This window comes from Plutella xylostella, chromosome 12 (assembly GCF_932276165.1).
Source record: "Plutella xylostella chromosome 12, ilPluXylo3.1, whole genome shotgun sequence".
Lineage (NCBI taxonomy): Eukaryota > Metazoa > Arthropoda > Insecta > Lepidoptera > Plutellidae > Plutella > Plutella xylostella.
Genome location: NC_063992.1, coordinates 6,222,606 through 6,246,006, shown reverse-complemented (window position 1 = coordinate 6,246,006; position 23,401 = coordinate 6,222,606). Strand labels below are relative to the sequence as shown.

At 36.4% G+C, this 23,401-nt stretch overlaps 1 protein-coding gene across 1 annotated transcript in view; it reads left to right on the top strand.

Annotated features, from left to right (window-relative positions):
* Positions 1-23,401, top strand: part of LOC105383285 (hemicentin-1) — a 112,734-nt gene that overhangs the window by 53,081 nt on the left and 36,252 nt on the right. Inside the window, exons 2-4 of the mRNA XM_038119493.2 lie at positions 7,303-7,489; positions 10,865-11,125; positions 21,736-21,932. Coding sequence (XP_037975421.2) covers positions 7,303-7,489; positions 10,865-11,125; positions 21,736-21,932 — 645 coding nt within the window. The remainder of the gene's footprint in view (positions 1-7,302; positions 7,490-10,864; positions 11,126-21,735; positions 21,933-23,401) is intronic.

Sequence of the window (23,401 nt, the reverse complement as noted above, 5' to 3'; positions counted from 1 at the left end):
TTCCTCATCGTTCTAGTAACTATAAGTATTAGTTAAACTTAGGTTAAACGTTTCATCCAGAAATACGTCGACAGCATCTACTTCAAATATTGTGAGTGAAGAGACACGAAATGATGTGCCGACTATGTTGCCGAGTACGTTATCTCTTTCACTCGGAGATGAAATTGGGCCCGGGCGGCGGCGGCGGCGGCGCAGGGGCCGGTCCGACCGGTTTTGAGATTGGAATTGGACACGTGCGCACGCGCCGCTGTGTTATACAGGGGACTATACTAGCTTACAAAAAACTCTATGTAAGTTTAGAGCGCTGCCGCTGCTTAGCTAGCAACGACTCTATATCGTTGTATTAAACTTGCTGATTGCATGGCGGTTCTCCTTGTTAGTTTTTTGTCATGCTAGAGACACCCCCCAGTCGCCCGCTGCGGCCGTAGATACGATAGAAACACACAATCTATAGGTATTACTTAAGTATGCACAGTGGAGCTGTCGTGACTGTCGTGAGGTAAAGCTCTATGTGTAACTCCATAGTTGTGGAGTTCCGTAGTCTCTGTTGAAATGAAATCATGCAATTACTATCCAATCGAGAAAAATACAGAAAGACATGCATTTTGCGATTCACTTTCACTTCCTGTACTCAATATCTGTCGGATCATTATATCTGTAAGCAAAATCGGAAAGCCGAGTTACTGGTAACCATGGTTTGAATAGGAAACAGTCGACTCGTCTTCCCCAGAGATGCTTCTTAAGGATGTTGAAACGAATGGCCTTAGGTAGGTAGGTTGTACATTTTTAATCTACCCAGTTCCGGGAATCCTTTATTGCTACTCTTTACTTGGTTTATTTTTCAGGCTCTTGTAACGAATGACTTGCTTCGTGGTTCAGACTGATGCACTGTAATTGGTTTAATTATTGATCGTTAGATCGAACAGTGTACATCTTAATCGGAACACACATTATGTGTTACGGTTACGTCCATTTAAATATATTTACGATGTAAAATATAACGAGTACCCAACCACAGTAAATATTTTTTGTATGATCTAGGCTATCTATATTCTTGTAGTCGGGCCACAGGACCTTCTAAGAGCTATAAATTACAGCAGAGATAAATCAATCGTGGTTCAAAGTGTCCACACCTTTACTTACATAAAGTAAATTAGATAATATCAAGACCCATATTAGACTTTTAATTAAATAATCTAAATACCTACTGAATGTTATAATTTATCTTTGTCAACTTTTGCTTAAAATACCACTTCCACAATACGTAACTTTAATTTGTAAGTGTGCTTTTTCATAAAGTTCCACAAAGATCCTTTGAGAAAAGTTTCTAGTTGATCATGTTACAATGTTACCTCCTTTCAATTAAAATATTGATAGTCACCAAGGGTTCTTGGAAACTTTTAAATTTTGTTTAAACATATAAGTATTCTCTCAATTTCTAGATTTTAATTAGTCGGGTACTTATAAGCAAGCACTCTACAATTAAAATAGGTAGAATGAATACAAATTAAACTTCACACGGATTTCCCAGAAGAAAACTTGCAGGAAAGTTCCAGTGTTTACTCCATTTATTTTACAGAAGTAAATATCAGGCGCTTTACATTTAATGTGGAGCAACAACGTGTTTTTACCTGATTGTAGAGGTATTTTGTATGTACTGCGGTTAACATGGTTTTTGGAAGAAAGTTAATCAAAAACATAAGCGAACATGAGTTTACAAAGTTTAACAAAAACACAAGCGAACATACGCTTTACATATCAGTGCATTGGATGGGGGTGCTGCACAAACTATTAATAAAAATATTTATACTGTACATAACCTAGCTCATAGTAGCTGTTCTGAAAAGTGCTGAACGTAGAAGTAACGTATAATTATATATATATATGTGTAAGTAGCTAAACTATACCCGTTTATGCAATTTATTTATTTTCATTTTCAAAAATATATGAAATGTTTATTCCATTTTTTAATAAGTAGTGCTCTTCTGGAAATGCCTAAAGCTAGAGGTATTGCCCGCAGAGCGGTCTATGATACATTTTCTTCTCAAAAAATTATAATGTTAGCCGTATAAAAACAATTTTCAGGTAGGTACAGGAACCTACCTATACCTTCTATACGAAGCATCTGAAAGCTCGCTAAACTGTGTGAAAACACAGCTTTAGTATTCGGAAGGGTGTCCGCTTCTCCTCCGGCGTGAATGATTGACAAGCGTACTACATAAAATGCAAATGAATGTTGAAATGAGAGGCAGCTTGTTAAATTAGTAATGGACCCTCAAGGTGCTGTTACGAGTTACGAAAACGTGCCGTGATGTTTTTGACACGTTTCACAGAAGTAGCCTGAATTCGCGTAGGGAAATTTAAATGTTGTTAATACCATTCACCATTAAGCCGTTATAATTAGTCGTGTACTCAGAATGTCTTAAAATATCTTCTAAGAGGAAATCATTATTGATGTACTTAGGTTTACAAAATAATATATTATTTTCCTAGGAAGTAGGTGTTTATATCAAGTTGAGTGAGGTATATAGTACATATTATTATTTATCTTATATAGTAATATTACCTAACAATACAATCACGAGCACGAGCCAAAGCTATTGCGAGTTTGCAACAAAGAAATGTAACTAATCGAAGTAGCTTTCTCTTGTGTCAAGCTGGCAGTTATGCAAGTAACCATTTGCTTATAAATATCATGTTTTGCTGTAATCTTACATAAAAAAAAAAACTTTTTTGCTTTTAGCGTCTAGATTGATAATATTTTGAATGTCTAAAGCCTACATTCATTGATAGGCACCTAATAGACATGATAAGTAGATATTTGTTGATCAGTTTATGTTGAAAAAAGACAGCCAATACTAGTGCATTGCTGAACATAGAGGTCAATGGATCTTAAGATCCTTAGGATTATGTAAAATACGTTCTCGTAGTTCCACGGACACCTTTCAAGTAGGTACCTACTACCATAGACTAATATTAGTGTATTAGTCTATGCTACTACTAGGTACATCTAAGTCCTTGCATCCAATAATATTGATGACATAAATGTATAGTGTGGTTGTGTAACGTCCCGATTAAAAGGACACATTCTTTAGATATCATCAGTTAAAAGTGTCCTATTACAAAGTGCGTACGTACCTACCTTCCTACCCACTTATTGGATTCCTTTCCTCACGACTGGAACAATCTTAAAAAACCTCTTCCACCGGTGACAGCGCCCTTTCGACTTTTTATTACATTATTAATTACTATAGCGCAGGGGTCACTCTACATTACAAAGAAACGCAGTTTATGAGCGCTGATGCGCTAACCACAACTCTACATATATCGTTGCATCAATCCTACCGAATGCAGGACAGCTTTCGTTGGTTCGTTTTTGTGAAGCGAGAGGTAGCCCCGACGTGGCAGTGGCAGCGTTTCTTACCTTCGCCGTGATAACCGGCCTGCGCCCGCGCAGCACGCGTGCAATGACCCCCAACCGTCATCAGCCTTCCACGAACACATGCCGCCACCCGCCGCCGCCGCCGCCGCCGCCACCGCCGCCGCCACCGCCGCCCGCGCTACCTACTTAGGCCGCGTCCTCAATGTTAGCGAGTTAGCGGTGCTGCTTTTTAGATAAAAAATACTTTTTATAAGTAAACTTACTTTATATTTTTCGCCTGTAACGTATTACCCCTACATACATTGTATAATTTTTAAATGCCACTTATGTACAATACGTATAAGTAATTTGATTAGGTCAAGAGAGTATTTGTCTAGCTCTAAATTAGAATAAAAATGATCTAATATAAAATCCTGTGTATGATAATGGTACCGTGATAATTTTCCTGTTTACTTTTCTACTCGTATTGAAAGTTTTCTTTTCATTACAAAATTGAATGGTTTAAGGAAAACCTTTTCCTTATAGGCATAAAAAATTATGGGAACGTGTAAACATAGGGCTTTTTCGGATTTGACATGAGGGATGATAGTCGCTGCTGAGGCGGTGACAACCAGTAACACTAAATAAACACGACAGTACATTTCCTGTGCTAGAACTAGAAATTGTATGTATGTAGAAATTGTATTATTGCTGTGGATCTCTCTGCCTCTAAGTATCTGTAGCTCTAAATCACTGCAGGTTTTTAAAAGTTCTGTTAAAAAACATTACCTGTCTCAATAGTTACTTACCTACTTTCGAGATGTTGTATGAATATAGGTATTTATTGTATATATATAGGATGTATGTATGTTTGTATGTATGTTAATAATGGTATGTAGGTATATTAGTTAGAATATGTAACTTATGTTAGTATTTATGTAGCTATAATATGTATGGTTTATTTAGCTATATTATAAGTAGTTAGGTAGTAGGTACACCGCCCTCAAATTTTCTTTAGTTTTATTTCTTTATGTTTAAGGTTACCTTTAAGAGATCGCTCTAAGCCAGTGTTTTTCAACCTGTGGGTCGCGACCCCCTGGGGGGTCGCGAAGCTTCTGTAGGGGGGTCGCAGAGGTTGAAAAAACTGGGTACTTACTTTAAAAAAGTGAAAAAAAAACCATAAAGATAATTAATTTAATTAATATTTCTTTTTTAGATAGATCAGCGATCCTAGAAGCATTTTAGCATTTTTTTTCGACAATTCTTTTATTGATTGATACCTACCTACAGAAGAAGAATACAATTAGCTCGAGTCTACTCTTACTTCATCTTGCCTCCCACCGTAAATTATTAAATTAGAAAAGCTTGTTTGATTGATTCAGGTCATGTTTGCTTCCAATGCAGAAAATAATATTAACTTTATTACTTAAAATATAAAGGTTTTCAAAATTAAGGCTGTTAATAGTAACAGAATTGAATTATACAGGGTGTAACAAAAAGGGTATTTTTTTTCGCGAGTTTTGAAATTCTGATTTAATTTTCGGGCTTAGATATACCATGATGCACAATGTAGGTTTTGGCTTATTATACCCTTTTTGCAACACCCTGTATTTAACATAAATAATAAGAAACTTTGACTATATTCATGACCTTTTAAATGGTAGCTAATAAATCAAAACCCAAAATTTTTTTTGCCCCTTTATACATAGTACATTCCTACATACCTAGTAAATGTTAAAAAAACCAAAGGGTCAAGGGGGTCGCGAAATATTTTTAATACCAGGGGGGTCGCTTCATGAAAAAGGTTGAAAAACACTGCTCTAAGCGATAAGGTCGCCTATTGTTCATTGTTCCTAGTTTATAAGTTCTCTTTTTTTATATTTTAATTTGTGGTGTTCAATAAAGATATATTCTATTCTATTGTACATAAAGGTTATTGACCGATTTCAAGTTTTCCTGAACGAAAATAAATTTGCCAAGTTCTCAAATACGTACTCAGGTATATTCATTTATCCTTATTTCTTTTACTTTAAGATTCAGGAAGGTAAAATTGGTGCGAAGGATATTACAAGCGTGACTTTAACGACGTTAATAAAAAATAACAAAGCAACTGTGAATATAAAACACGATTTCCTTCAGACTTTCCCAAGCAAATAAGAATTATTGCGATTACAATACAGATCCTGCCCTCCGGGTTTCGGAAAAAGATTCGAGAGTTCGCTGTCTTCCGATCCCCATGAGAAATAAGAGAACAATACGAAAGATAAATTATATGGTAAATTTCCTCAAATATTTAAGTGCCTATTGGAATAGATACTCCACTCCACGAGATTTTTCTACACGAGTACCTAATTTTAGTTCTGGAATTTTCCTATTAATTACACAAATTATTTTATTGCCTAAGTAATTTCCTAAAAATATGATTCTCTATTATTTATGTTTTATTAAGTATAAAAAAAACATATTCTCAGTGTGTATCGCGTAGGTTCTAGGTAATGGCCGTAAGTATTGGGATTTGGGGTTTGTATATCCTTTGAAGTTATCGTTCAAGCGTGTAAGCATACAAACGTGATTATAAAGATTCTGATTGTCTGACTTGCAGAAAGAGGGTAAATTGTGTATGTATGTACCCACTTATATGTAGAAGTTACCACCAATTCAAAAACTTACAACATTATAGTCTACAGTGTACCTACTTACCACGACCGTGCTGACATGTGGTTAAAGGGGCATTAGGGTCACCACAATCATGCACCAATGCGGATGGACGCTTCAGTTATCTGCCTCCAGTGGGACGCTGCCCTTATTGCCCGACACGACCAAGAAACCACGTGTGAGCGAGACAGACGATCTACAGTTACTTGTACCACTCATTTACACTTCTAACTTCACGGGGAATATGAGACTCTAAAGCGATGGAATAATATACGTATTCGTCTGCTAAGGCAGTGAAAGTAAGTAGACTAAGGTGAAAAGCTGTTTGATTAGTCAATTACTTTTTGTGCCTAATTTCGGCAGACTGTATAATAATTATAATGGAAATAGAAAAGCCCAACCTACTACACATACACACTCAAAGGTCACAAGAGAATGCTGAAATCTTTAGATCTTGACTCCGTAGTCAGCATGCCAGGACCAGACGGAATCTGTCAATACCAGAAAGTTCTGTTAATTGCTTATCGCTTGAGAGACAATATTGTTCGATTACCATCGGACTTTCGTGAAAACGTTCTCTTCATACTTTTATTCTATTAAGAACGGAAAAGCCTATGAACGTTAATTTAAAGATGCAATTTACTTAAAGGCATGATAATGTCATGGTTTTGTCAGGGTGGAAGCTATGTAGAGCAACAAATAGACATCAGCCCCCACGTAAATGTTTCGTTGGCAAGGGCTTACAAGCTGGCTAATACAAACCGCTTAAGCAGTAATAAGCCTAAGCCCTCGAGCCAGTAATTTCGGTCTGATGATGGCTCGTAAAGCATAACTCGTACAAAACGGCTTTTATCCCGGTCCCTTACAAACAATTCGTCTCGAGAGACGAGCGATTACGCTAAAATTTCGAGTGTGTAATTACACTGGAAATCCTAATTCAGGCGAGTCTTTACATTATGAATGTAATCGGCTTTTCGCTGCAGTTTATAATAATGTAACATGTTCTGTAACGTTCCTTTCATTTCTGTAACGCTGAAATATATCCACTTTAATATTGTTAGGTTCCATAGTAACTTTCCTGCTAACTTAGGGTGAGGTCCCATTGGTGCGTTGCGCTGCGTTGCGTCGCGTCGTCGCATCGCGTCGCCCAAAGAAACCGTCATACAATATATTTTATGACGGAATATGCAGCGACGACGACGACTCACCAATCGGATCTCGCCTTTACTTGATCCTTGATCTATACTAAATACAAAATTCTCAAGATCTGCTTTCCATTGTTTCAGTACTAGGAGCACAGGCAGCCTCAGAGGTGCCCCACGACGCACGGGAGGGCGATGACGTCACGCTGGAGTGCCGCTTCACGCCGCAGTCGCCATCTGCCGAGCCGCTCACGTACTACTGGGTGCGGACCACGCCGCTCATGCACGACAACGTGGCCATCGGGAACATACCCCTGCAGAGCAACTACCAGTAAGTCGAATTATAAATATTTATTCAAAATACAAACTTATATATACCCTGATTATACCTACCGAGTAGTGGGCGAGACAGTGTATAGGCCGAGGAAAGAAAAAATCAATTACATGCCGTTCATTGGTAGAGGATCGGCCGAGGACACTATCTCGCCATTCTACCCGGTATACATTCTACAAGGGTTTAAAGGTGCAAATTGGCGGCGGACGACATGGCATTGCAGCATACGACATGGCGTTTGCAACTTATACTTTGCAAAATATAGTCCTATTGCAGATGCCAAATCCATTTTTCTTTGTCTTACAAGGAACTTTATTTCGAGGCATAAGCATTCTGTCAATCAAACGCCACAAGGATCCTGCCATATTTTACAAAGTATAGTACCTTTTAGAGGTGTTTCAAACAGTTTTTCTGGCTTCATGTCCTGGGCAAATCATTCCCTCTATTCATATGACCAACCAGAGGCCACTATTCAAGTATTCATGTAGATAAAGTTATACAGTAACGTAGGGACACAATGGTGATGAGTTGATGCCACAGTTACTCAAATGCAAGTAGTTGATAATATGATGAATATTCTATTCTAAGGCACTGCCGTCCCCGCAGTAGCACACTACAAAGGGAACCGTTGTCCTGTACCGCCATAGATACCCATTATTCTCTAGGAAATGAATAATAATTCAGCATCTGAAACGTGAAATTAATGAAGATTAAACGTTCTTGGCAATGGAATGTAGGATTTATTGATCTGAATATTTATGTCCTTTGGTCCCAGTTTACTACGTGTATTAGCTCACATAATACCTACTTGCAATAAATAAATAGTTCATAGAGTATGAGACATATTATTATTTTGTTATCTATATAGACTCTCTAGCTTTATATGTTTTAGTTTAACATTTTGAACTTATCAACGCAATTATGCTACATAAACTTGTTAATCACCAGGTGCAACCAACAAATCTTTATGAAGATATCATTATTAAGTATTAAATTCATAGACTGAATTTCCTTCAATAGGCGGTTGTATTATCATTACCATACATCAATATTTTTACGATGTCTAGACATTTGAATAGATGAGCATTGTACTTTTAGCTACAATTGTTTCGGTGCAAATAAACTGAAAATTGGTCTCGGCTCTGTTTACATTTTGATATACTGACATCTCCCAAAGGGACTAAATTAATGTATTGCTTAAAAAAATAAGGAGTTTTCTCTCCATTTAATTTAACAAACACACACAAATAGGCAGCAAAGATATTGCTTCAGCATTGCATTGGAAGAATGGTGGATGTTGATTTGTCAATGTGTAACTCCTTTTTCAACATCCTCCCAAATGTTATTTCTTTCGGTGCAATAGCGTATTGTATTGTAACTGTGCCACGCCAATACTGTACAATTGAATAATTCAATATACATGTTGGCTGTCTTCACAAGATAATATCCATATTTCAATTTGTATTCTAGTAACCGCTATAACATCCTGATGGATCTCTATTGAATATTGTTTAAGAAACAGTTCAGACCAAATTGTAGAGTTCCTCTCGGATGCGCTTGCAATAGGCAATGATCGAAACTCGTTGCTACGAATGTAGATAAAGTTTTGTACTATACAATGTAAAGTTGTTTTGAAAAGTTAATTTACAACCTTTTTTCCTAACAGCACGAAAATTTGTTGGGTTTTGGAGGTTTACATCGATTTCAGAATCTTTTAGGTATCAAATAGCTTCTACAAATCTTGCTTTGCTATTCAAAATGACTTAATGTTTTCCGTAAATAACCATTAAGTATACCTAGTAAAGTATAAAACTAAAAGTTGAGTATCTAACGAAAATCCATTTCAGTTTCCTTAAAAATAGTAGAGTAGGCTATATTTGTTATATCATTATGTTACCGTGTCGTCGCTTGTTAAATGGGTCCAATTTCTTAAATTATAGGAATATTCGAGGATAATCTATATTTATAGTAGACGAAGCTTAGTTTGAAATAAACTCTATATTTAGTTTCATTAGAAATAGAGCAAGTATTTTTATGAATGCTATAATTTTTTCTTATTTAATTGTATGTTTTATTCATTCATATACCATACATGAATGGAGTTCGTTTTAACGTATCCTGCCAAACTGAAATATGAATATATGAACGTACGGACAATGGAGTAGAAAAAATAACTTTAGCAGACCCGTGTAGTGAAAACTGCGGGTATTTGATGTTGAAGTTTGAACAATAAACGCATAATTTTTTGAATGATGGCAGCTGACTTCGTTCAAATGTGCGGTAGGGTAGGTATATTGTGCGAGTTAGTTGACGTAGAGTTGACGAGATTTGACGACCGAAAAGCCTCTAGGTTAGTAACACTGACTTTTGTGCCATAGGTTCGAATCCCTGCCCGGGAATATCGGTCTGGGGTGTTAAATGTTTGCGTTGTCTGATATCTGCAACCCGCCTGTAAAGTGTGAATATTATGACTCTAAAACCCTCCATCTAGTCATGAGGCCCATATCCTGCAGTGAACTAATACGATGTGTGTGTGGTTAATAATATCCTTTTGGAATACTCTGTTTATGATAATGTACAAATGCACAATGAAGCAGGTGTCATGATTACACGTCAAAGTAGACCCCTCGGGGTTTGCATTATATCGTCTATGATAATGTTTGTCGAGTTGTTATGTTGTATTTTGATTTACCCTCAAATTCATAGAAAATGTACGTTCTGTGTAACCCAAAGATTCAAACTTAGAATATCACGATTAACATAACATACATTGAATGTTTATAGGTACCTACATGCATTTTAAATAGAGATTAAAATAACAAACTTATTAATATAACAATACACAAAATAAAGTATAGGAAAGAATATTCTTTATCAATTAATCGCAGACCGGAAAATATACGCTAATTAACAGAAGTTTTAAAATTCCATTAAGGCGGCGTCGGCGACGGTGTCGAAGTAACGAATCTTGATGTTTATATTCAAAGCCACTTCAACAAGTTGTTGCTGAAATTTATTTTTTTACTTAGTAAAAAGTTTATTTTTTTTTGTAAATATTGTTCTTGAAAGTAATATGCTAGGGACTTACCCATACCTACTTATTGTACTTATATATGAGTCGAGTACAATGGAAGGTTTTCTGACAGATCATGAACAAAACAACACCTTCATACAGCATACCACAGCAGACTACAGTACTGCATATTTTTTGTATAGTTCATTAAGTTAATAGGTTCAGTATTATTTTTATAGAAAGTCACACAAGTGCATCCGTTTCTTCTACATTACCGCCTCCTCCGTTGCTCCTTCCATTTGAGACCACCCGCTTCACACGAAAAAAAACAATAACTTACAGCTAATCTTTTCCCCCAGGATCCAATACTCGCCGCAAGAAGGGCGCTACGACCTGCTGATCTCCAACACGACGTACGAGCGCGACAACGGGCGCTTCGAGTGCCGCATCAAGGCGGGCGGGTCCGGCCGCGTGGTCCACGCGCAGGCGTACGCGCTGGTGGTGCTGATCCCCCCGCGCGCGCCGCTGCTCACCCCCGGCCCGCACGCGCATGCGCAGGAGGCGCATGACCTGCATCTGTCGTGCTCGACGGTTGGCGGGTCGCCGGATCCGACTATCAAGTGAGTTTCAGACTATTTAGACGCGTATTTTTTTTCCTTTTATCAGAAGGCCTAGAGAAGATGTGACAAAAAAGTTTTAAGACGCGCTCACTTACATTGCTTCATGGGTTCGAGGGCGAGTGCGACAGAAACTTTGGTTATGACTTGACATGTGCGTCTTGCGTCCCGTGCTAGGCCTTCTGTTAGGTATCTATTTTATATTTTTATACTTAGCTCATAATTAAGTTTGTGGATAGGCGAACTTAATATTAATGTTAAGAGAATTCTGAACCAGTTAACCCTGGTGTTCATACCCGTACGTGAAAGATTCGACTACTCGCATTACACATATTAATTATATAATTATTAATTATATTACTGATTTATCATATCAGACAGCCTCATATCCGAAATAAAATTACGATACTTGTAGCATTACTAATAAAAAGAGTAGGTATCTAGTTTTCTAATGAAATAGCCAAACTTCTGCAGCTTTTTCACCGCTATTAAATTATTATAATCACCGCAATTAGTTAGGGTGCTGTAGTTTCAGTTACAACTGGCGGGCTCGCGCCTGAATTCAGGAGTACTCGTTTATCAACCGAATAGTAAGTGAAAAAATAACTAATTGGGTTTCATTGGCACAAGGGTAGAATTCCCAAACTCTGGGAACTAGGCTGAAAACTAAAAACGTTTTGCCGTGTCGTAATTAATTAACTCAACCTTTATCAATTTACATTTTTGCATGCTGCAACATTTTTAGGGATCTTTAAAACTGAACATGAAAGTAATAATAATAGTAAATCTGCATAGAATATTATGTACACACACGTCACACACCGCTGTGGCCCAGAGTGGTATATAGGAAATGATGCACAAAGGTTTCGTTCGAGCAAGCCAGGCACAGCAGTAGTATGCTCACATGAAAATATAGAATAACTACCAAACCAGATAAAATGCGATGAAGTAGCAACATAAATCTGCTGAAAATATTAATTTACATAATTATGATTAAATAAGGTAAGCAAGTATATCTTTGAATTGAAGATGGCGATGCTTTTGTATAAGTTCATACTCCGCTGTTTGCCTAGTCACACACACACACACATACATATTATAAGTAAAACATCGTGACGTCAATATTCAAGAGTACATTTTGCGAACTTTCACGTTTGTGTCATGTCGACAAATTAGCGTGTGGTTACTTCACGGCAGCAGGGCTGAGGGCAGCCCCACAGACCTTTGTGCCCTAATCCAAACCGCCCCCGTCCTTTGCGGTCCGTATTATTATGGATTCTGGGAAGGAGGTACAAAAATAATTATTTAGAAGAGTTTTTCTGTCTAAAATGAGACCAAAATTGTAATGAGATATTTTCATTCATGTCTTCATCAAACTAGTAGTTAGCACTTATTTATTCATCCGATGTAAAATATTAACAAAACACCTTCTTTCTGGCACTTAGAACTTAGAAATAAAGTTTTATACACATCATTTTCACAAAGTCCTTATACGCTTATGGACATAATGGATTTTCCTAGAATATTACTAATCATTAGCGAAACTCGGCTTGAGAACAATGGCTACCTATTGAACGGCAAAATTGAACCGTTTACTTGTAGCTACAATACAAATTGGTTGTCAGCTTTAAATTATTTGCTTAGGGTAGTTTGTAGCGTAACACAATCTAAAACTAAATTTTGCTGCTAACTAATGGTAAACAAGTAGCAGTTTACGCTAACTTAACGTAGTTAAAACAAAGAAAAGAATGTAGATATAATGAAAAGTATGACTTAAGACTGTGTGGCAAATCGTAACAGCTATGAGTTTATATATTTAAGCACAACTTGTGGGTTTAGCTAAAAGTATTTATCTAATTGATTGTATAAATAATTTGAAATAAAGTTGCAGTGAAAAAGGGTACATTCGTCATCAGTAGTCATCAAAAAATACATTGTTCAGTTCAATTTTCAATTATTTGTAAGTACTTGGGTAAGAGTTGCTATTTAGCAGTGGGGAATTAGCACAACCGAAGGCCTAGTAAATATGTTAGACGTATTAAAGCGCTATGGGTTACCAATCACGGCTCGGCACTAAAGTAAAAGCCGATTCGATGGAAACGAACGGCCACTTGTTCGGAACTGATTCGCCCATTTCCGGCCTCGATCCGGCTTAGTGTTGCCAGAAATTCTGCTAAAATCAACCACTAAATTAGTGCAGTTTCATCATTGTAGGATTTCTATGTAAGTACTTAAATCGTAAACATATTTGTTCCAAAACCGTGTACGTGTCAGATGTAGGTACTAAGCTATTAGGCTAGTTTAGGCTTTAGGCGGTGGTGCAATTAACGCACAAAGTGCCACAGGAAATTTATAACGGCCCACAACCCCATAAATACACCGATACAGTAAGTATGAGTTTAAGTTATATGTTCTTGTGAATGTTTACTACAATATTTGTACACCTTCCTCATTTATTTTAGCGATAAGGCCGCCTATTGCTATGCACTGTGTAAATTGTTTTTTGTGTTCTAATTAGTCAATAAAGTAGGTAGTATTCTATTCTATTATTTAGAGGTATGAACCTGGCAACTCTATAGGTATATCCGAACCAGTCTATTTCATTTTATTGGTCTACTTAGGCCATTTGTTCTGTCTTTTCGGCTGAATTCTTAAAAGGTACTTAGGCTTACAGTTGCAGAGTTTCTGTTGAGTCATTCTACCTCAAAATTATGTTTGTAACAAAATACCTTTATGTTCGATAATTAATTAGAGGTTGGAGCTTATTACTTGCGATGTTAACGATACCTCCGTTTTGAGGTCCATAATTGTGCAAGTTCAAGATAGACACTCTCTTTTTGCCCTGATTAGGAATGGGAATTCTTACTATCCCAATAAGTATATCAGAGTGTTTCGACATTGATAACTAAATACTTAGCCTTCGAGTTAATTACCTATTACTTTTAGTTGTATCTAAATTTAGTATCGTCTGATTTTCTTATAGTTCTGTTTTCCGAAAAAAGGCAATCCTTGACCCAGATTATCAAAGGAAGACATTTTCGGAGAGCATTGTCTTTAGAGTGACAGTAATTTGTCAAAGTGGCGGACCGCTTTGAAAGATAGACGCGGTTCTGGACAGATTCTTTAGGAATTTTAAGCGAAAATCAATCTTGGTCTAAATTGCCGTCAGATTACGGGTAAATAAAAGCTTCGCCGTCAAACAAGATATGTACAAATTATATTCGCTAAAATTATGAACTACCTACATTTATTTACGGTTAAATAAACTTGGTTTCATCGGAACTGTAAATTAAATCAAACCTAACATAGGCATATTTTCTAGGAATTGTATACCTACTGTACTAAGTAATTTTGATATAAATGTAGAACATAATATTATTCCCCTTTGAGTCCTATTTTATCACTTTGACACAAAAATGTACCGGCTAAAATACACATAAATCCACAAAATATGAAAATCAATGTAGGTAGAATCATGATATGAATCGAACTAATTAAGCAGTAGATAGGTATGCTGTTATATTTTTTTAGTAGTATATACAGAAGTTGAAGTTGCAGTAAAAATACTGCTCTTGTCGCTTATCGGAGGCACATTGACAAATACTTGACGTCTACTGCTAATCCTCTCAGACAAAGCATTTCAAGTATAAAGAGATAAAATCTCGCTAAGAGGGAAAACTGCTTTACTATATTTTGTATATCTACCTAGATTCTAGTTGGTTTATTTAGGAGCCGTTACTGTTAAGTGTTAATGTATTCATTGGAATTCGTTGTGAAAAATTGTAGGTACTTACTACATTCTACATTCAAATTTCAGAACCATTTAAGATAACTATCTAGGTTATCTACTCTTATTATATAAAACAATACTCGATTACTTTACTCTGAGATGAAGTTTCCAGACAATTTCCGTGGATACCAAATAGCATTTATGTTTATAGAAAGCAGCTAGGGTGGAATAGCTTGGCATAACAATGCAAAATCATAGCCCAATTTCAGCGCTTATGAATAAAAAATAAAGCAATCTGGATGATGGGTCGGTAAACGAGGTTTGCAGTATCCGCATCCGTATCCGCTATCAAGCATCAGTCGGCCGCCGTCTGCCGCTGGCTAACGATCTATTTAATAAAACACTCACTTCCGAGACTTCTATTTAAGCGAAGAAAATCTCTAGTGTCTCTTGAAAGAGGTGACTTGAATATTTTTTCCTGTGAATCTTTAAACTTAAAACGGAATAATAATGATTAAGTTTCAAACCCTAACGGAACCCTAAAACCAATGCAAATTTTATTATCAACGCATTTCAAGTTTGGAATGCCATAAACGGCGAGTGCTGTCCCGTGTTTTTTTGTATTTATTTTCACAAACCCTCGACGCAAATATTGTACTTACATTTTAGCAAAGTAAATACAGCCGTTGCCCGCTGGCCAGTTTGATCCAGTGGCATTTTCGATCTCGGATTGACCGGAAAATATTTTAGAACAACAATCAAATGTTTATTTGGCGTAAATAAAACACTGTCGTCGACAAGAGAGACGAGTGAACCTACAAAAAATATTTTATTTTATTCAGACTATTCCAAAAGTTTTTCATGGTACTTAGGTATAGGTTACATCGAAAAAATATATTTTTATGTAGATTTCGCATTTTTATCTCCATGAACAACAAAGCATAATAAAAACAATGCTGGTTTTGATATGTAGCTTTTTCAGAAACGGACTTTTGCAAAAGACTGACTGACTTAAATATTCGTGCTAAAGGGGACACATACTTCAATATTCTTCAAGCTGTAAAGTGGTGTTCAAACATCTTCTCAACAATCTCAACATGCTATATGAGATTTACGTCGGTGGCTGAGTTGTAGTACTTTCCACTGCATATGCCTGGCGTAATGATCGTACTGCTTCAAAAGTAAGTAGCTTCCTAATGTGCCAACTAAGTTCTAATTTTTACTAGAACTGACAAAAATATAAAATAGCTGTTACATTGTTTCTTGCACTGCGGTTTAGATTAAAATTATTTTCTATTCAACGGCAAACGACGCTGAAAACGCTCCGTAAATTTAATAAATTTAAAATGTAAACAGTAAATGAGAGTTCTAATAAAAGAAAATGCGAATTTCAAAAGTCATGCTGCATTAAAAACCTTGTAACTACCGCGAAATTTTACTCTGTTTTTCTTCGTTGGCATAATTTGCCTAAAAAAATGATAGGGTTGGCATTAACTAAGGCGCCTTCGCCTTTTCGTAAAACAAACCGTAGAATAAATAGAACGTTACAATGAAAATTGTTGAGATATTATGTAGATTCCAGTTTTCCGCCTCAAATACATACCCTCGTCTTTTTATTGGGACCCTTTTCACCCCTAGGGCACAATATGATGATCTATATAAGTTATAGGTATGTAAAAGATGAGGTAAAAGAATAGAGCGTAGGTAAAATAGGTGGATAATACTTCTGATCTCTTTAGGTAGAGTTTATATTTAAAAAAATGCTGTGTGATGATATTCCACCAAATGGAAGGAACTGGTTCCTGACACACAGGTTACCCTAGTTTAGGAACCAGGGCTACATTAGATTGTACTATTTGTGTTGCAATAAAGAAATGTTTATGTTTATGTTTATGTTTATTCTGCTGTTTTTTTTTCAGTATAAAAGTAACATTTTGTATATACGTAAACCTAACCAATGGTGCAAAAAATCAGTAGATACTAATAGAAAAGAAACTTTTAAATATCCAGTCAGTCGTAGCTAATTAGCAGTAGACCTGAGACCTAAATGTTGATTATATTCATTTAACGTTGTAACTAAAGATAACTAGCGCCGCCAATTGAAAAAACAGTAACTTGTAATGTACACTGGTAAGCTTACACAGTCGGGTAAAGTTTCCAAAACAATTTCGTACTTAAAAAAACCTACATTCGGCTTTCGGTATAAGCTTTTAAAAAACACGGTACAGTTGTCGAAAATAATAAAACTTCGAATATGGATACTAAAAACATGTTCTACAAATCTAAAGTTCAGTCAACCTCAAACCGCAAATAAAAAAAACAATCTTGATCTTACCTGTATTATACACTAGGAAAACCACGCCATGGTGACAATAACGTTTTCAAAGCGTGTTCCGCTAAACCGAGACCGCTAACAATAATATTATGTACTCATCAGTTATTGTAGGAAAATAATATCCATTTGTGAGCCTCCAGCCGTAAGAAAGATCCACTTACTCTTTACGAGTTGAGTTTCAATAAGAGGAAAAGTGAGGGTTTATAGGGTTGCCACAAACGTTGCCACAGCTACTAAGCTCAACTTGCCCCCATACTAGATCTATAGTTCCTTACTATAGATATAAGATAGGATTCTGTATGGTGTGTTACAAGTAAACTAAGTATTTAGGTACTAAATAATTTATTTACTTAAACTTTTTATTATCTTTTTAACACATGGTTGCTAAAATGCAGCGAATTCATAACGATGATAATAAGCTAATTGTAACTTTTTTCTTAAAATTATCATGCAGGTAAGATTTTAAAATAATATTTGACGTCCCTATGTGTCGACTCATTGGCACTGGCACCCTACTTTGAAAAGTAAGTATTTGTTCTTGTGAAAATACTTGTCAACAACATTGTACGTGTTATCATATCGTAACAATAAATTATTATTTTACAACATATGTTTAAATAAGTACTTATGTACCTATATATTTTATTTCATATTTGTTATAAAATTATCCTTCAAATATTCTGAGCCTGTATTTTTACTGAATTTGGTACTAAATATACCTAAATTACGGAGATGAAAATGGCAAGGTATAAAAAGTGAAGTACATAAAATTATGAGCGAGTTGCCCTTAATTTTTCAGGATAGTCAAGATAATATGTAATCAAACACATAAATTGAACTTTAGCTCTATTTTTACGACGTTTTTTTGCAACAATCGTTGTCAGCTTAAGGGTTAAAATACAATTTATTTAACATAATAATAAAAATGGCCTCGGCTTCGGTCCCGTGTAAATACAACAAAACAAATGGCCGTATGCTAATGTCTTAGTTCGGGTTAGACCGAGGGTTCGAGGGTATAAGTCAATATTGTGTGGTCACCCTAACGCTTGGAAGGTCAACATATACGCTGTTTATTAAAGAAGCCGTATATTTAACTTAGGTACTTGAGGTAGCTGGAAACTTTTAGCGAAGAAAGTTTTAAAGTTTTCAAAGAAAATGAAAATTGAAATTAATAACTTTATTTTATGACCTACATACATATAATAATATAGGTGCTTTAATTTTTTTAGTTTTTATAAAAATAATCCGTAAAATATTAGGGGTCTGGTCATAGAACAAAGCAGACTCGAGCGTACCACAGTCTGTCTCACAGAAGCTAGCAAAGAAGGTGATAATTATCCTATTTGAATCTATGAATTTATCTAGGTAGGTACTTACCAAGACATCTTCACTATGTATTTTAGTAACGGTATGCGCTACCGGGTGCTAGGTAATGTAAGTCATTAAGTAGGTAAACAAAATGCTGTAAAATTAGACCATTTCTAACTTCCTGAGTAATGCTGACCCTTTCCTTATGACGATACTACCAAATGTACATTACCCGTACCCTACATGTTGCGGGATAGTGGGGAAATATGGCTCATTTTGTGTTTTCCTTCTAGAAATGCTCATATTTAATATGAGTTTCTATGAAAAATACAGGTATTCAAAAATAAGTTTGATTTGAGAAATACTTTTGACAAAAAGCAGTGAAGTAAGGAGACCTGTTGATACCTAGTTGGCTGTGAAACGAGCGCATCTTACAGGTGTGCTGGCCCCGGCATCCGGTGCATGCAAGTTCGCATCTATTGTATCATTTCAGAATTACTTTATTCACATACCAGTCTGCTACAACTTCCTTCGTTTTCCCCACTAAATTCGCCGCAAAATGCGTCCGGCTGCACCAATGAAATGAAATTCTGGAGCGCTATTGAAGGCTGAAGCTGCAGTATCAAATAAGCGTTTGCAGACACTTTACAAGTGGATCGGAACCGCAGCCGCCCGCAACTCCGACCTTACTCATGAGCGTAAATTCCACATAGCGCAATTACGGCCCTAGAACGTAAACTTATACTGTGTTATCTCCGTAATAGCGGAGGAGCCCTATGACCATCGCAATAAGGGCGTTTAATGGGCGCGGTAAGCCCTACGTGACTCGAGTCTTTATGAAACTTGTATTTTGCGTGTCGTGTTTACAAAAACTGAAGAACTTTTAAAACTGTTGTTTGCAGCAACTTTGACGGGTAATAATATACAAGTACATAATGATATGTATACGTAGGTATACTTGTGTTTTGTTGGACAACTTCATTAGCAAAGACCTCGAACTTGTGGGAACTCTGTATTAATTTCCCGATTAGAAGTAAACTAATGGCTTAGGTACACGACAGTTTGAAATCACGTTTAAGGTCCAAGGGTAGCAATTTGTAACTTTCTGGGGTTAAGGTGTTAATCATAAATTTGCACGAAATATTGTTTACTAAAGTTAGACTAGTGTATGTATAACGGTCGTTAAATACAGATGAGTATTTTAGATAAAACAAATAACTGTGGCACGATGATTGATATTTAATGAGATCTGCTTTTTTCCATGAAGCAGAATTAATAAATTATTTAGTTTAAAATTTTTGCAAAACATAAACATAATCGGATTAATCAGTCGCTAATGAAAGCCTATTCTGAAGCCTACACATTTCAACTGCATTAGTGCGATACTCATCTGCTGGTGAAGCTTATACAATGACCGACTAGGAAGCTTATATACTTACCTCTATGTGTGTGTGTGTGTGTGTCTATGTGCTTTCTGAAACAATGCTATTGAAAGTACAAAACGTTAATCTGCCGTGCTGTGAATACAAAGATATAAATCCAATATTATGAATGATTGCTTATTTGAAATTTATTGACCACGGGGCCTAGAGTAGATAGTCTATTCCATCACTGTTAGATATTTATTGTTTTTTCGTCACAGTTCTGGTCATAATAAAACATAACATCTAGTCGGACTCAAGTCCTACAAAGTCGTACAACAAAAGTTGTCCAATATGATGAGTCTCGTGGCCTCCTTTTTCCTGTTTGCTCCATGAAAATGTATACTTACCTAAACAGGAAAACAACGAAAGCTTAAATGTACAGTTACTGCATTATAAGAATAAAAATATACTAGCGTAATCTTATCCATAGTATCTTTATAGTACATAATACATCTTTGAAAGTCTTCGGCGGCAGCGGTAGCACAACGGGTGAACACATAGTACTTCTTACAAAAGAGACACGGGTTCAAATCGAGAAACGTGAACTAACGATATCTTTCTCTACTGAGGCACCATAGAGAATTATGTAGGTACTTATATATTTACATAAGATCGTTCTTATGGTAAAGGAAAACATTTTGCGGAAATCTGATCATGTAGAAATCCTAGAAATGAGAGAACCCATCCACGTCGCGAATTCATACATCATATAGGTAAAGTTTTCATTTTGATCGTTTCCTTTACTGGTATCTTAATTTTTCTATTGATTAAAGTACCTACCTACTTATTGTAATATTACTTGGTAAAATCCAGACATTGAGCCGTTGATCCTTATAAGTACTTAGATAGGAATGTCTATTTCTAATCAAGGATCACATGCAGCAGCTATACTGCAGGCTATGGGGTAATTGAATGCCAAAGTTAATTGAAATGTGTTCAATAAACGATTCATTCTCGTAATATCTATTCGTCAGGCAGGTACTCGCCCCGTTTCTAATTGCCGTCTTCAGAAAAGCTCAGCTCAGCCTTCATAAGCCCTGTAGGTACTCCAGTTTTTTAGTAGATACGTACAATTCCTAGGCAGAAAACAAACGAAACATTTAATATATTTTGATTCCCTAGTGTTCCGTTGTCAGTCAGTTATTTGAGTGTAATGTTTAAAGGTTAATTCTCCGAAAGAACCCTTTGCTGTCAACCGCAGGTTTCCTCGAAATCGATTAGAAAAATGATCTGCAAGTCTCTCGGCTAATCTACTCGTTCACCTTCAAAAATTATAATGCTTAATTAGAACAGAATATAATTGGAGATGTTTTTGTATTGTAAAAATATACTTCATTATCAGACAGGTAGCAAATCTGACACTGATTCAGAGTTTGAGAATCAAGACACGAGGAAATAGGCCGTTATTATATTTATTAAAAAAAACTAAGTATAGGTTATTGGTAGATAAATGACTACCTAATTAGAGAATACTTTTATCAAAAACTTCAAACTTGACTCTACTGCAGTAACCGTACAACAGTAATGTTATTGCTTTAGAATTCTTTAGTATACTTGACCCCTCTTCGATCATAAATATCCTACCACACTAAGGTTGTCTTAAAAAAAACGCATTATGTGATAAGACCGCAATTTTTGTACGTATGTGTTAGTACTTAAGTTATGTTAGTTATTTTTCATGTGTGTGTAAAAATAAAGAATATTCTATCTACAAATGCATTAATAGTTCTACTTTATCTGTCTACCTTAAACCTGGAAACCAACCTTCACCGCCTTACATATTATCTCCTTCTAACCTCTCTTACTCCCTCCTCAGATGGTACCGCGAGGGTTCCCCCTACCAGCTGGAGGCCAACGTGACGAGCGCCAGGTCCCGCAGCGAGCCCACCGTGTCCACCCTCTCCCTGAGCCCCACACGTGATGATGATGGCGCCATCTACCGGTGCGTGGTGTGGAACCGCGCCATGAACGAGGGGGAACAGCTGGAGGCCACCGTGGATCTTAGTGTTAACTGTGAGTACAATTTTTCAGTTTTTATTTTGAATAGTTTTTGTTGCGTACAGTAGTTTAGTAACAAAGTAGTGACCAGAGCCTCACTTGTTAGTTAAAAGAAACCTGTGCCGATGAGGCCTTACCTTTATCTGTTCTGCTAGATTGTCTAGGTAGGGCAAAACACCCAGTAACTGACCACCTTAAGGGAGTTGTTCCAGTAATTTATCTGTAGCGGGCTCAATTCTTATCGCTTATTAAATCCGATTTTTGTTTTAGAAACTAGAATAACAGAGCTACATTCCTGAGTAAATAGCAAACATGTAGAAGTTACTCATTATTTTATATATTTTTGCAAAAAAAAATTAGTGATTTTCCCAGTAACTGACCACTAAAATCTAGTAACTGACCACACTCGATGCCAGTAACTGACCACCAATTTTAAATGGTTTAAAAATAGAATTATGATTAAATCTTATTATTATTTATTTATTTGATTACTTCATGTAATAGTACCGATCCTCCGGTCTCTTTTAATGTGTGACACATCACTTTTGCTCAAGGTTTCTTAACTGAAAAGTGCATTAAATTAATTAATCAGATTAATGCATAATTTAAATGATATCTTATCCTAATAATCAACCATTTATTTATGAAAAACACAAGTTTATGCATTTTTGTTAAATAATAAAAACAAAGGAATAAACACACATGCACATAGTGAACACGCATTTTAAATTTACAGCTTTCCGGGAGACTAAGTTGCCCCAATGTAGTACCTTCAGATAAGTAACAGAAAGGGCGATTTTGTTTGTCCGGAACAAGCCAGGATCAGTGGGACAGGCCCATGAAGCATTCATGGTGCCAGAAACGAGCATTTTCTTAAATATAAAGTAGCGAATCCAAGCGCTAAAGCCGGTCTTTTCCATACTCAGCATCAATTGATGAGGAGGAGGAATCGTGGTAGATTGTATCGTCGGCCTGGGAAAAGATAAATTCCCCGCCGGAAAAGTAGGCCCTTTCCCCGCCGGTCCTTTCAAGGATGCAGGACCAGAGACAGATGGTTTTCATTATTGCTGAAACCCCACCCAGAGACTTTCAGTGCGGCTAAAAGAGTCATTGAGGCTAGCCATTGTAATTATGACCGAATCAGATATGGGGGGTTAGTTTTTCAGGATACAAAGATGCCTTGATGAACGGAATTTCAATGACTTTGTTGAGGATTCAACTGGAATATTTGGCCAAAGACAGGAGTAGTCATTTCTGCAAGGGGAACAGGGAATCTTTGCCTCGTTCAAGAGGCGTCACTGAAGCAGAACATCGCTGTACTTTCTGGATTTTCCGCTGCTGGACTAATGTGTCTGCCAATGATATTATAGCGTTGCCAGTGGATTCCGGATAGTTGTGGTATCGGTTGCAAATGGCTGGGGTGTTGGTCGTGGTAACAACTTATAGAAGAATGCCCCATTTCTTGTTTGCCAATTTTACCGTTC